This window comes from Pan paniscus, chromosome 13, assembly GCF_029289425.2.
Source record: "Pan paniscus chromosome 13, NHGRI_mPanPan1-v2.0_pri, whole genome shotgun sequence".
Classification (NCBI taxonomy): domain Eukaryota; kingdom Metazoa; phylum Chordata; class Mammalia; order Primates; family Hominidae; genus Pan; species Pan paniscus.
Window position 1 is genome coordinate 136292595 of NC_073262.2, and position 16133 is coordinate 136308727.

The window sequence follows — 16133 nt, forward strand, 5'->3', positions numbered from 1 at the left end:
TTTAGGCTACTATTACCTTCTTGCTTATCAAGTGCCTTATTTATTTCTCAGGGCCAGGTAGGTGCCTGGAATTTCCTTCGAAAGAACCCAGGATTTTCCTTTATTTCCATGCTTGGAGGAACCCACAGGCCCCTAAAAGGGATTCTCACTTCATCTCACCATTTTGGACCTTCCTCAAGATCTGGGCCCAGAGCATTCTGACTTCTGCAGCCCCACCTCACAGCCTATCAAATAGATTAAATTGCTCCTGCATCTTATGTCACATATGTCTTTGTAACTTGGTGAGCTAATCTGTAGTGGATTCATTGACATGTAGTTATGTTTTTATAGCCATTTCATAAAATATTCATAAATTCAATGTTTGCCATTTTAGTATTCTAGATTCAGCAAATTTCTTTTTTTAAGTCTCAAACATTTTGCAGGTCCTTTGAAATCTTGCAGGTGGGTCCTGGCTCCATTACTTATGGGTCGTAGGTCATACAAGGGTCTGAAAGAGTGAGCACCTTAGAAGCAAACCTCTCCATAGGGTCCACGTTTCCAGACCTTCCTATTCCCAACATGAAATTACCTTCATGCACATCTTTGGGTCTCTCCTCTATTCAAAATGCCAGCTATCCTCCATTTACTTTTTGGGAAATCTGCTCTTGCCAACAGAGGTTTGTTTTATCTTAGGATCTACTTCTTTCACCCCACTGGAATATGTCCCAAGCCTGAGTCATTCAGCCTGCAGCAATCCCTGAGAAAAAAAAAAAAAATCGGCCTTTGCCTGGACACTCAGGTGATACCTGAGGACACCTTGACTCCCACAGCACCAACCAGGGCAGGCCTGGGTCTCCAGCGGAGCTACTCTTTAGGGATCATCATTATGATGAACAGACATGCCAGATTCCTCTGGCTAGTGTCCAGTGCAGACACACACACACACACACACACACACACACACACACACACACACCCCATTCTTAGTACAGTCAAAGCTCACAGGAGAAAGAAAAATGTTTTCTAATACCTTCTTAATTTGCAAGAAGGTGTTAGGAATTCAAGGGATGGTATGCATAGTGATGTTAGTTTCATTTCTTCAGCTCCTTCCTCCAACTGATGTTCTGTAGGGATTTCTGGGACTAAGAACAGGACCCACATATGAGCAACAGGGTTTCCAGAGCAAGGCTGTGGTTGGAAGGGCTCACACCAACGTCCACAGCAGAGTGGAGGTCTAGTATAAAGAATGTGAAGTTTGTAGCATCTCTTGATCCCGCTATTCCTACATGCTTGCTTAAGCCATCTTAAGCAAGCCCTCATCAGCATCTTCCTCTAGATGAACTGTTCTTTGAAGGAAACCTGCCTAATGTCTGCCTGCTCAAGAAGGTGGACCTGAGCTCTGTTCCCTTTGCAACCTTCCTGGAGTCTTATTGCAATCTAGATGAACTCAAAGCAAGATGCTGCCGCCCCCATGACTTTGATCATTGTAAGCTGGCAATCCTCTTGGGAGGCTGCTCCCAGCTTGGACTGAGCTGAGTCTTCGCATGCCTTGAACAATGAATTTGCATCCTGGTTATGTTCCCCATGGGGGTCAGCCCTGTCCTTGGAGTGGCCCCTCTAATCATGTTGCTCAGGCTTCTTCTCCCTTCCTGGGCCCCAGAACACCTCCGGTGCCAAACTTGTGGGTGAGAACAGGAACTCGCGTGCCAGCCAGGTGTGTGTGACTAGCTCTGGGCAAGTCTGTTCTAGTAATTCAAGGTACCACCTCTCACTGGGACAGCCTAGTTTCTACACAGGTCTTGCTCTGGGACCGCCCTCAGCAGTGTGATTAGCAGGCAGGGCCAGTGTGACCCTCCCTTTCTGGGCCTCAGTTGAGAAACCTGAAGCTCAGGAGAGGAGTCACTCCCCTGGCAGATGGGTGGCTGGGCCAGAAGCAGATACCAGGCTTTCTGACTCCTGCTCTAGGATTCTCACCACGTACTAGCTAGACTTATACTTCTCAAATCTTAATTTCCTAAAGGCAAGTAACAGTTTGAATGTTGTTATATTGTGATGTATAATAAGAAATATATGTTTGTCTTCGTTTCCTGGACACAGCTCCTGAAACCATAAGTGGTGGGAGCGATAAACGTGAACAAAGAATCTTTTGTTATTCAAAACAGATCCCTTTCGATCACACCTAAGTTTATGTAAAGGAGATGTAAAGTCTCTAAGGATGAGGGCTAGTTGCCAGGGAACAAAACCCTTGCGATTCGAGGGAAGAAAGGAGAGAGAGATTGAAGATTGATTTGATCACCAACGGGCAACAATCTAATCAATCGTGCCTACTATGTATGGAAGCCTACATAAAAACTCAGAAGGGCAGGGTTCAGAGAGCTTTCAGGTTGCTGAAGGTGTGGAGGGTGGGGCACCCAGAGATGGCAGATGGGGCTCCATGGCCCTACCCCCATATCTTGTTCTTTGTACTTTTTCCTCTGGCTATTCATCCGTATTGTTTGCAATATCCTTTGTAATAAACCAAACCTAGTAAATAAACTGTATTCTTCAGTTCTATGAGCCATTCTAGCAAATGATTGACTCCAAGAAAGAGGGTGTGTGAACCTCTGATTTTTGCCAAGTCAGACAGAAGTTGTGGGTAACCTGGGGACCTACTACTTGCAATTGGTGTCTGAAGTGAGGGCAGTCTTGTAGGACTGAGCCCTTAACCTGTGGGGTCCGTGCTAACTCAGAATTCAATTCAGAATGGAATTGAATTGTAGGATACCCAGCTGGTGTTAGAGAATAGGTCCGTGTGCAAGAAAAATTCCCACACATCATGGACATAACAGACAACGTCAATGATGAGGAATCCAGCAAGTTCGGGATAGAGAATTGGCAGGGGGTCCTCAGGGGTCTCTCCAAGTCATCTTCAAAGTGTTGCTATAACTTTTCAGAGAGGGAGAAGCAGACTTGTGGAGCTGAAGAGAAACACCCAGAAGCTCAGGTGAAAGCTGACACGGCCATCGTTGGTTCATATTAACCATGTGATTAAAATGGTTAAATATTAATTTGGGTTCTTACATATCAAAGGGCAAAATTCAGAGCAAGGGAGAGGTAGACAGGACCTGTGAAAAGCAGTGGTTAGTTTAGGGAAAATAGCTAGGAGCCCTGTGATTTGGAGAGTGAAAACTCTTTATTACCATTGTTACTTTAACTCTTTCCAGGATGGCCTGCCTCCTTCGCGCATTTCAGAGAATTTCTGCAGGGGTTTTCTTCTTAGCACTTTGGGGCATGGTTGTAGGTGACAAGCTGCTGGTGGTCCCTCAGGACGGAAGCCACTGGCTTAGTATGAAGGATATAGTTGAGGTTCTCAGTGACCGGGGTCACGAGATTGTAGTGGTGGTGCCTGAAGTTAATTTGCTTTTGAAAGAATCCAAATACTACACAAGAAAAATCTATCCAGTGCCGTATGACCAAGAAGAGCTGAAGAACCGTTACCAATCATTTGGAAACAATCACTTTGCTGAGCGATCATCCCTGACTGCTCCTCAGACAGAGTACAGGAATAACATGATCGTTATTGGCCTGTACTTCATCAACTGCCAGAGCCTCCTGCAGGACAGGGACACCCTGAACTTCTTTAAGGAGAGCAAGTTTGATGCTCTTTTCACAGACCCAGCCTTACCCTGTGGGGTGATCCTGGCTGAGTATTTGGGCCTACCATCTGTGTACCTCTTCAGGGGTTTTCCGTGTTCCCTGGAGCATACATTCAGCAGAAGCCCAGACCCTGTGTCCTACATTCCCAGGTGCTACACAAAGTTTTCAGACCACATGACTTTTTCCCAACGAGTGGCCAACTTCCTTGTTAATTTGTTGGAGCCCTATCTATTTTATTGTCTGTTTTCAAAGTATGAAGAACTCGCATCAGCTGTCCTCAAGAGAGATGTGGATATAATCACCTTATATCAGAAGGTCTCTGTTTGGCTGTTAAGATATGACTTTGTGCTTGAATATCCTAGGCCGGTCATGCCCAACATGGTCTTCATTGGAGGTATCAACTGTAAGAAGAGGAAAGACTTGTCTCAGGTTGGTGGGTTTATTTCTTTTGGACTGCCTTGTTTCTTCCAGGCTCTGTCCTCCCTCACTCATTTGGCTCCTTGAGCCGACTGTCCCTTGGAGGATTTCCTGGAGAAACGGTAGGGGGAAGTGATATCCAGCTCGGAGCAGCGGGAACACATAGGAGACCTGAGGCTGAAGTGATACAGAGGCATTCGGATGAAGACAGGGCTCATGCTTAGCAAGAGTAGGAGACTTGCTTAGTTGGATAATCTGGGACAGTCACATACTCATTGAATGAGCCTTAGAAATGTCCCAGTTCAAACAGAGGTGAAGGCTTGACTAAGGGAACAGGTCCAGGTTAAAATCCATTTTCCCAACTCTGTCCCATGCTTTGTCTCTGGACCTTGAGCCAGGGACCAGCAAACTACAGCCTGTGAGCCCAATCTGCCCAAAGGCCTGTTTTTTGTTTTTTGTTTTTCCTTTTATGTTGAGACCTGTTTTTATATGGCCCAGAGCTAAGAATGGTTTTTGTAGTTTTAAAACAATTTAACAATGAAGAATATGTGCCACAGAAGTATTTGGTCTGCAAAGCCTACACATTTACTGACTGGCCTTTTCAGCAAAAGGGGTATGGCCTCTGACCTAAGACAAGTGTTTACAGATGCCCTCCTGACATGTAGGAAAAGGGCCCAGAGTTACTTTGGAAAATAAAAATCTGTGAGTTTTAAATTTCAATTTAAATATTTACAACTTTGAAGGGCTTCAGGCAACTCCCTCTATCTTTTATGCCTCAATTTTCTTTTCCAGTTCCTTTTTTATCAGAGAGAAAGCCTCAAACAGGTCCCAAAGACCCTTACCTCTCTTCTTTACACCTGCTGATTTCTCTGTTAACAATTTGAACAGTTGGCAGTAGCCACTGTGAAAAGGCAAGGGTGAGGGGATGGGGATAACTGAACTGGTTCCAGGGAGTCTGGGGCATGAAATAAAAACATAGAATGTCAGGATTCTTTTAATTGGGACATAATATAGTTGTACACATTTGGGGGGTTCATGTGATATTTTGATACATGTATACAATGTGCGATGATCAAATCAGGGTAATTGAGATATCCATCACCTTGAACATTTATTCCTTCCTTATGTTGGGAACGTGCGACGATCAAATCAGGGTAATTGAGATATCCATCACCTTGAACATTTATTCCTTCCTTATGTTGGGAACATTCCCATTCTTCATTTCTAGCTATTTTGAACTGCAGAATACATTCTTGTTAACCATAGTCACCCTACTGTGCTATCGCACTTTGGACTTACTCATTCTATCTAATGGTGTTTTTGTGCCCATTAACCAACCCTTTTCTTTTCTTTCTTTTTTTTTTTTGAGACAGAGTCTCACTCTGTCATCAGGCTGGAGTGCAGTGGTGCGATCTCAGCCCACTGCAACCTCCACCTCCTTGGTTCAAGCGATTCTCCTGCCTCTGCCTCCTGAGTAGCTGGGACTATAGGCATGTGCCACCATTCCCAGCTAATTTTTGCATTTTTAGTAGAGGTGGGGTTTCACCACGTTGGCCAGGATGGTCTCGATCTCTTGACCTCGTGATCCGCCCACCCCAGCCTCCCAAAGTGCTGGGATTACAGGCGTGAGCTACCGCGCCCGGCCTTCTTCTTCTTCTTTTTTTTTTGATCAACATGCTTTATTGGCCCTTTAGATGTTTTTCTCTTTTCTATCAAAGTTTTTGGAGTATTACAAATTTTATTTCTTTTTTCTTTTTCTTTTTTAAATTTTAACCAACCATTTTCACCCCTCCTTCCCTACTTACCCTTTCCACCTTCTGGTAATTACCAATGAACTCTCTACCTCCATGAGACCCACTTTTTTAGCTCCACATATAAATGAGAACATGTGGTATTTGTCTTTCTGTGCCTAGATTATTTCACTTAACATAATGACTTCCAGTTACATTTATGTTGCTGCACATGACAGGTCTTCATCCTTTTTTATGGCTGAATAATTTTCCATTCTGTATATGTACTATCTGTGAGTGGAAAACAAAACCAACAAAAAACTCAAAGGGTTTTTCCTGTTTTCTCACTCAACAACAAACAACGCAGAAAACTTCAGTGAACAAATGTGTGGGGTTTTTTTTCTCCACACACCAAGCAAGCAGGCAATTCTGCCAGATACCAGCTGGGTGTCCTCTAATTCAGTTCTGAAGATGTCCACCTGAAGATAGCATCAGGTCCCACAGACATGGGGCTCAGTCCCTAATTTACATTTGAAGAATGTAAATTAGTACAGCCACTATGAAGAACAGTATGGAGAGTCTTCAAAACAAAACAAAACAAAAAGAACTAGAACTGCCCCAATACATCCCATTGCTGGGTATATATCCAAAAGAAAAAAATATATATTGAAGAGCTATCTGCACTCCCATGTTTATTATAGCACTATTCACAGTAGCCAAACTATGGAATCAACCTAAGCACACATCAATGAATGAATGGATAAAGAAAACGTAGGACTGTAATATCATGAAATATATATTTGGTTTTCATCCTCATTTCCTTATACAGATCTTTCACTTCCTTCGTTAAATTTATTCCTAGGTATTATATATTCTTTGTAGCTTTTGTAAATGGGGTTGATTTCCTTTTCAGTTTTTTCTCTGTTGGCATTTATAAATGCTACTGATTTTTGTAAGTTGATCTTGTATACCGCAACTTTCCCGAATTTGCTTGTCAGTTCTAACAGCTTTTGGGTGCAATGTTTAAATTTTTCTGAATATATTATGTCATCTGAGAACAAGAATAATTTGACTTCTTCCTTTCCAACTTGGATGCCCTTTCTTTCTTTCTTTTGCTTAATTGCTTTGGATAGGACTTCCAGTACTATGAAGAATAACAGTGCTGACAGTCAGCATCTTTGTCTTATTCCAGATTTTAGAGGAACAGTTTTCAGTTTTACCCTTTTCAGTATGATGTTAGCTGTGGATTTATCATATGTGGATTTATCATATATGGATTTTATTGTTTTGAGGTATGTTCCTTCTGTAGCCAGTTTATTGAGAGTGTGTATCATAAAGGGACGTTGAATTTTGTTGAATGTTTTTTCAGCATCTACAACATATGAGTTCTGTCCTAAATTCTGTCAATGTATTCATATCAATATATCAATAAATGCATCAGGATTAATTATCTTTTTAACATATTATTGGATTTGGTGTGCTGGTGTTTCGTTGAGAGTTTTGCATCTATGTTCGTCAGAGATATGGGCCCGCAGTTTTCTTTTTTTTTGTTGTGTCCTTGTCTGGTTTTGGTATCAGGGTAACACTGGTCTCATAGGATGAGTTTGGAAGTATTCTCTCCTCTTCATTTTTCTGTAATAGTTTGAGTGGAACTGGTATTAATTATTTTAAAAATGGTTGGTAGAATTCAGCAGTGAATCCATCTGGTCCTGGGCTTTTCTTTGATGAGAGACTTTTTATTACTGCTTCAATCTTGTTACTTATATTGGTTTGTTGAGGTTTTCTATTTCTTCTTTGTTCAACCTTGGCAGATTGTTTGTGTTTGGAAATGTATCCATTTCCTCTAGGTTTTCTAATTTGTTGGCATATAGTAGTTCACCATAATCGCTAATGATCCTTTGTATTTCTGTGGGGTCAGTTGCTGTGTTTCCTTTTTCATTTCTGATTTTATCTGAGTGTTTTCTCTTTTTCTTAGTCTAGCTCAAGGTTTGCCAATTTTGTTTATCTTTTTTTTTTTAAACAACTTTTTGTTTCATTGGTCTTTGCATTGTTTATTTAGCCTCAATTTAATTTATTTTTTCCCTGATCTTTATTATTTCTTTCCTTCTACAAAGTTTGAGTTTGGTTTACTTTTGCTTTTTTAGTTCCTTGAGGTGCATTCTTAGGTTGTTTATTCGAAATCTTTCTGCTTTTTGGATGTAGGCATTTATTGTTAAAAACTTCCCTCTTAGTTCTGGTTTTGCTATAGCCCATAGATTTTGATACATTGTGTTTCCATTTTCATTTGTTTCAAGTAATTTTTAAATTTTCTTTTTAATTTCAAGAAAATCTAATTAAGAAGTTAGTAAGCAAAAGTTATGCATTTATTTAATGATTTCATACCATTGATTGAATCAAATCTATTTATTCCTTCTCCTGGAAGTCTAGGGTATTGGAAAAAAGTAAATGAAAGCTATTTATTCTTATTACAAAGAAATATTTGGTGTAAGAAGGAAAAAATATCATTTCTGCACATTGGTACCAATTATCTTATTTTTTCAAAAAGTTGTACTCAGTTATATTGAGAAACTGGGCTATAATGAATGTACTTTTTGAGCCCTGTGACCCTGTATCTGGTGCTTGACCTTGTTTGTGTCTCAACTGTATTCCCAGCATGTCATCCTAGAGAACATTCTGTATTATGATATGTAATTATCAACATGTACTTTTAATTATTAGGAATTAAATTAAAGTGATCAAAATAGAATTTCTTTTGTCCAATAATCAAACCATTTCAACACTATGAAAAAAATGTGTCTTTGGACAGATGGAAATGTCTGGAACCAGATAGAGGTGTCAGTTGCAAAACATGAATGTGCTAAATGCCATGAAATTGTTCCCTTTAGTGTGGTGAATTTTATGTGACTTCATCGCAATAAATTATTTAAGAAAAGAAGATATATCACAGATCATAGAAAATGAAGCCCTGATTTATAGCTTAAAAATGCAGTCCTCATTAGGCAAATCACATAATCAGCAATACATAAAGTAAACAGAACACGAGTGGCCAACAAAACTTTAAGAACATGTTTAATTTCAGAAATAATCCAAGAAATTCAGATTAATAAACAGTGGAATTCAATTTTGCCTATCAGGTTAGTAAGCATGCTTTATAGGTAACTATTGGTCCAACTATAAAACAAACACATTTCTAAAAAAAATGTGCAAAGCCTTTTGAAAACCATAGCTTGGTGACCATTTTTTACGTAATGCTATGATTCACAAAGAAAGAGTATCCTTTCTCATGGTAACCTCTGGGCTCCCAGCCTCGCCTTGTGGAAGAGTAAGGCAGGATCACTTCCCTCTTATTCCCATGTTGGTGTGACTTTGCAACTTTGACCAAAGCCTTACCTGCCTCCTCTGCCCAAGGAGGGACGTGGCCATCTCAGAGGGCTGCTTGGTTTCTGTCCAAGCTGGCCCTTGGGGAAGCCCTTTGGCCACCCAGGTGGTGATTCCTGCTGTAAGAACATCAGAGGCTGAGCCACCAGGCAGTCCCAGATGTCCTGAAACAACTTATCCCAGCCCTGCCCAGGGCCTTCTCTCTAGCCCTGTGCACCTCATCACCTGCCCCAAAACAGTTCTACTTATGTCAGATTCTCATGGGTGCCTTGCAACCTTTCTGTCTGTCTCTCTGATCCTCACTTCTTCCCCAGAATCTCATGCTGTTGCATGAAAAAAAAAAAAAAAAAAAAAGAACTTTTGTTTTTAGGCCCCTTTCCTCTTCCTATAGGGGCCTGAATCCAGGCCAGATGCTGGGATTTTGCTATTTTGTTGAGTTTCATCCACCCTAGGGCTAACCTCTTTTCTTATTGGTATGGCTAGGTTTCAAATATCTCAATTTTAGAAGAGAATTTAGCTTTGCATTTCATTATTAGAAGGGTCATTGGAGTGTTTTTCTTAGAACAAAGGAGGTCAGAAGTAAATCCTAGTCTACTTGTAATGCAAAGAACTATTCAAGCCTTCTGAAGGACAGGGCCATTGACATCATAGAGCCAGGTCATGGCCAGAGCTCTGGCTCTAGGACATCCTCTCTTCCCAGCCTGGTCTATAGAAAGGAATAGAATGCAAGCTCAGGCCTAAAGCCTAGCTAGGCCTGAATACAGGCTGAAACTTTCTCGCTGAGAGGTGATAAAAACAATGAATGTGGTTTTCTTGCAGCATTTTTTACGGAGCGTTTTCCCAGAAAACTAGACCCCAGTTCCTCAGGACTAGTTCTGTTCCCAAGTTTCCTCCTCTCATGTTCTGGAGTCATCTAAATAGTAGTTCTCAAATAGAACTAATTTTTCCCTTAGGATAGATATGTCTGAAGACATTTTTGGCGTTGCAATTGGAGAGGCGAAATAGTCAGTAGGATGTACGTAGAGGCCAAGGATGCTGTTGAAAGTTGTACAATGTGTGAAAAATACCCGTCCCCCAACTCCCAACAAAGAATTACTCTGGCTCAAAATGTCATGAGTGCTGAAATTGAGAAACTCTGATCTAAATCAATTCCAAGTGAATCTAGTGGTGTCTACCCAGCAAGGCCCCTAGCCTGGAGGTGTGGAGGGCAGCAAGGATCCTGTGCCCACCCTCTGAGCTGTCTGTCTCCCTATAGGGGTCTTTACAAGGAATGCTCATTCAGGCTGAAATCTCAGCCTTTGTTGGCTGAGCTGTGGGTTCATTCTAGGCAACTCAGTAGAACAAAAGCCCCAAAATGCCAAGTCATTCTTAATAGGCACTTTTTAAAATATGTGACTTAGGCCAATGTCTACAATGCCTTTAAAATTCTGCCTCTCTTTCAAAACCCTGTGCTTATCTTTATGGCTGATTATCTGGGGCATTTCCAGGCATGTGGAACATTTCGGCAGCAGTGTTTCTGTTAATAGATAATTATCTAAAGAGTAGCTGAATGCTAGAATGATTCAGCTAAAAAAAGTGTTCAACATGAGTACATAAAAGCCTAGAAACTTGACTGTTTAGTAATTTAGATCTCTAGGAGAATGAGAATAAGGGGTTATAAAAATATAACTTTATTATGATGCAATTCACATACATACAATTCACTCTTTTTTTGGGGGGGGGTTCCAGTAAGATTTAATGACTTTAAGTGTTTACATATTTCTACTTTTCAGCACAAATTCGTGATAATATATAAACTATACTTTGAATGTTTTTTTTCTTTTTTTTAAATTTTATTATTATTATACTTTAAGTTTTAGGGTACATGTGCACAACGTGCAGGTTTGTTACATATGTATACATGTGCCATGTTGGTGTGCTTCACCCATTAACTCGTCATTTAGCATTAGGTATATCTCCTAATGCTATCCCTCCCCCCTCCCCCAACCCCACAACAGTCCCCAGTGTGTGATGTTCCTCTTCCTGTGTCCATGTGTCATTGTTCAATTCCCACCTATGAGTGAGAACATGCGGTGTTTGATTTTTTGTCCTTGCGATAGTTTGCTGAGAATGATGGTTTCCAGTTTCATCCATGTCCCTACAAAGGACATGAACTCATCATTTTTTATGGCTGCATAGTATTCCATGGTGTATATGTGCCACATTTTCTTAATCCAGTCTATCATTGAGGGACATTTAGGTTGGTTCCAAGTCTTTGCTATTGTGAATAGTGCCATTATAAACATACGTGTGCATGTGTCTTTATAGCAGCATGATTTATAATCCTTTGGGTATATACCCAGTAATGAGATGGCTGGGTCAAATGGTATTTCTAGTTCCATATCCTTGAGGAATCGCCACACTGTCTTCCACAATGGTTGAACTAGTTTACAGTCCCACCAACAGTGTAAAAGTTCTTAGAGACCTACAAAGAGACTTAGATTCCCACACAATAATAGTGGGAGACTTTAACACCCCACTGTCAACATTAGACAGATCAACATTAGACAGATCAACGAGACAGAAAGTTAACAAGGATACCCAGGAATTGAACTCAGCTCTGCACCAAGCGGACCTAATAGACATCTACAGAACTCTCCACCCCAAATCAACAGAATATACATTCTTTTCAGCACCACACCACACCTACTCCAAAATTGACCACATAGTTGGAAGTAAAGCACTCCTCAGCAAATGTAAAAGAACAGAAATTATAACAAACTGTCTCTCAGACCACAGTGCAATCAAACTAGAACTCAGGATTAAGAAACTCACTCAAAACCGCTCAACTACATGGAAACTGAACAACCTGCTCCTGAATAGCTACTGGGTAAATAATGAAATGAAGGCAGAAATAAAGATGTTCTTTGAAACCAACGAGAACAAAGACACAACATACCAGAATCTCTGGGACACATTCAAAGCAGTGTATAGAGGGAAATTTATAGCACTAAATGCCCACAAGAGAAAGCAGGAAAGATCTAAAATTGACACCCTAACATCACAATTAAAAGAACTAGAAAAGCAAGAGCAAATACATTCAAAAGCTAGCAGAAGGCAAGAAATAACTAAGATCAGAGCAGAACTGAAGGAAATAGAGACACACAAAAAAACCCTTCAAAAAATTAACAATTCACTAATTTTAATGGTTTTTGGTATAGTCACAAGATTTGTACAACCATCACCATAGTCAACCTTAGAACATTTTCAGTCACTCCCAAAGATACCTTATATCTATTATCACTCACTCTTCTTTCTCTCCTTCCTCCAGCCCCTGGCAGCCATTAATCAACTTTCTGTCCTTATGAATTTGCCTATTGCTATGGATTCCATCCACAAAATACATGAGTAGCTTTTTCCCTTTAGCATAAAGAGTTTTGTATATTGATCTTGTACTTCAACATTTCTGAACTTGTTTATTTGTTCTAATAGTTTTTTTTTAGTGAATTTCTTAGGATTTTCTACATTCCAGATCATGTTATCTACAAATAGAGACAGCGTTACTTCTTCCTTTCTAATAAGGATAACATTTATTTCTTTTGCTTATCTAATTGCCCTGGCTTGAACCTCTAGTACTGTGTTGAATAGAAGTGGAAAGAGGAGATTCTTATCTTGTTCCTGATCTTAGGTGGGGAAGTATTCAGTCTTTTAGCACATTAGGTCTTAACTGGAGATTTTTTGAGTAGATGCCCCCCACATTATGAGATTGAGGAAATTTTCATCTATTCCTAGCTCGTTGAGTATTCTTATCATACCTGAGGTGTTTGGTTTTGTCAAATGCTTTTTCTGTGTCTATTGAAATGAACATGGTTTTCTTTTTGGTCCCCTATTCTAGTGATATGTGCTAATTGATTTGCAGGTGCTAAACGAACCTTGTATTCCTAGAATAATCCCACTTGATTGTGTTGTATAATCCTTTTACATGTTACTGAATTTGGTTTGACAGCATTTTATTGAGGACTTTTGCATCATATCCATAAGAGATATTGGAAGTCTTATTTTCTTGCGAAGCCTTGGTCTGTGTTTGCTATCTGAATATTACTGGCCTTGTAGAACAAACTGGGGAATGTTCTCTTCTTTTCTATTTTTTGGGAACAGTCTGTCAAGAATTGGTATTCATTCTTTACATATTTGATAGAATTCACTAGTGAAGCTGTCTGGGCCTAGGCTTTTCTTGCAGGAGGTTTTAAAATTACTAATTTAATCTTTTTACCTGTTATGGCTTTATTTAGATTTTGTATTTCTTCTTGCTTCAATTTCAGTAGGTTGTTTCTTTCTAGGAATTTGTCATTTTTATCCAAGTTATCTAATTCCTTGGCATAAAATGACCCAGAGTGTTCCCTTATAATACTTTCTGTTTCTGTAAGGTTGGAAGTAACGTTCCCTCTTTCATTTCATATTTTTAGCAATTTGAGTCTTCTCTCTTTTTTCTTTGTTAATCTAACTTAAGGTTTATCAATTTTGTCTATATTTTCAAATAAACAATTTTGGTTTTGTTTATTTTTCTCTATTGCTTCTCTATTTCTATGTCGTTAATTTCCCCTCTATTCTTTATTATTTTCTGCCTTCTTGCTTTGTGTTTAGTTTAGCTTCCTGGTGGAGTGACACTTATCATTACACAATTTCCCTCTTTATTGCTAGTAATATTTTTTGTTTTAAGGTCTGTATTATCTTGCTTCATGATACTGTGTCATTAAAAAATAGTCTATTTTATCTGATATTAGTATAACCAATCTGCATTTCTTTTGGTTGCTGTTTCATGATATATTGTTTTTCCACCATTTAACTTTGTAAAATTTAAGTTTTAAATATACATTTTTTTAAAAAAATCTCAAATGTATCTTCTGCAGACAAGATATTATTAGTCCTTGTTTTTAATGCAGTCTGATAATCTGTCTTTTAATTGAGTTGTTTAATCCATTCACATTTAATACTATTATTGATGTAGATGGATTTATGTCTACCATCATTTTTTTCTTTTCTTTTTTTTTTTGAGACAAAATCTCACTCTGTCACCCAGGCTGGAGTGCAGTGGTGTGATCTTGGCCCACTGCAACCTCCGCCTCCTGGGTTCAAGCAGTTCTCCCACCTCAGCCACCCGAGCAGCTGGAACTACAGGTGTGCACCACCATGCCTGGCTAATTTTTGTATTTTTTATAGAGACAGAGTTTTGCCATGTTGGCCAGTCTGGTCTCAAACTCCTGACCTCAAGTGATCCACCCGCCTCAGCCTTTCAAAGTACTGGGATTACAGGTGTGAGCCACTGTGCCTGGCCCCATTTTACTTTTTATGCTCTATATCTCTCATGTATTTATTTGTTCCTCTGTTCTGCCTTTATTGCTTTTTTTTTTTTTGCACTGAGTGAATATTTTCTAGTGCAACATGTAAAATCCTTTAATGTTTTTCTGTCCACTATTTAAAAAATTGTGTTCTGAGCAGTTGTTCTAGGGCTTAGCACATCAATTTTAACTTACCAGTATCTACTTCAGATTTATACCAACTTAATTCCAGTTAAATATTGAAATGTCATTCCTATATAGCTCTATTTCCTTTCTCCCCTTTTTATGATATTATTGTTATACGTGGTACATCTATGTATGTTACAAACTAAATAATACATGGTGATAATATTACTTTATATAAATACACATGCTTTCAAGAATCAGAGAGAAGAAAGAAGAGCAAGTATGTATTTATAGAGTTTGTTATATTAACCTTTTTGCTTATCATTTTTGGTTCTCTTCCTTTGTTCTTATGGATCTGAGTTACCTTATGGTATCATTTCTTAGCCCAATTTGCCTTTGCTCCCAACTGCCTCCCTTGTGCTATTATTGTCAAATATATTACACTTCCATATGTTGTAGTCCCAACAATATAATTATATATATGTATATTGCTTTTTAGGATTGCTTTTAAAATCAGTTAAGAGAATAGGGCCGGGCACGGTGGCTCACTCCTGTAATCCCAGCACTTTGGAAGGCTGAGGCAGGTGGATCACCTGAGACCAGCCTAGATCAAGACCAGCCTGGCCAACATGGTGAAACCCCATCTCTACTTAAAATACAGAAATTAGCCGGGTATGGTGGCAGGCGCCTGTAATCCCAGCTACTCGGGAGGCTGAGGCAGGAGAATTGCTTGAACCCGGGAGGCAGAGGTTGCAGAAAGCCAAGATCGTGCCATTGCACGCCAGCCTGGGGGACAAGAGCGAGACGTCGTCTGAAAAAAAAAAAAAAAAAGAGAGAGAGAGAGAATAAAGGGGAAGTATGCATTGGTACTGCCTTTTATAACTACATGATTACTATTATCAGTGCTTTTTTTCTGTATGAATTCAGATTATTCTATGGGGTCACTTGCTTTCAACCTGAAGAACTTCCTTTAGTATTTCTTGTAAGTTGAGTTTTTCAGCAACACATTCTCTCAATTTTTGTCTTATTACATGGGGGTTTTGCTTTTATTTTGTTTGTGCCTTTAAAATGATGCTCATCAGAGACTTGTCTTCAGAGGTGGCTCGTAACTTATCCTTCAAAATTGCACATATTTTTTAGCAGACACACATGAGGCAAATTTAATGTTAATAAATACCTTTTTAAGAATCAGGGTGGGGAGATTACCTTCAGCTGTGAAGAGCAGCTGGTGATATTGCTTGTGGCAAGGGATAGAAATGGTTTATGGATCTGGGAAAGGCTCTGAAGAGAGAAGAAACTGAGTTGACAGTTCTAGGAAGTTGAAGGTCTTCTCACAAATTATAGTTGTGAGATCATATTCACAACGACTGGTATAAAAATTCACCAGTATATTGTTATCTTTTAATACCCTGAGCAGGTAGGTCGGTAACAGATCAGCTGCATACTTTGAGTGTCTTAGTGCAAAATGCCCCTTGTTCAAAAATTATTAAGAATTTCAGGCCGAGCACAGTGGCTGAAGCTGAAGTGGGAAGCTGAGGCAGGCAGATCA

At 39.5% G+C, this 16133-nt stretch overlaps 1 protein-coding gene across 2 annotated transcripts in view; it reads left to right on the plus strand.

Annotated features, from left to right (window-relative positions):
- LOC100975751 (UDP-glucuronosyltransferase 1A1) overlaps window positions 1–16133 on the plus strand; it is a 140355-nt gene that overhangs the window by 7882 nt on the left and 116340 nt on the right. The window contains exon 1 of one of the 2 annotated variants that reach the window (XM_008965706.4): window positions 3069–4044. The exons of the other annotated variant lie outside the window; for it this stretch is intronic. Within the exon in view, the coding sequence (XP_008963954.1) occupies window positions 3184–4044 (861 nt within the window). The 5' untranslated portion in view covers window positions 3069–3183. Of the gene's footprint in view, window positions 1–3068; window positions 4045–16133 lie in introns of those variants that run through there. 2 annotated transcript variants of the gene reach the window in all.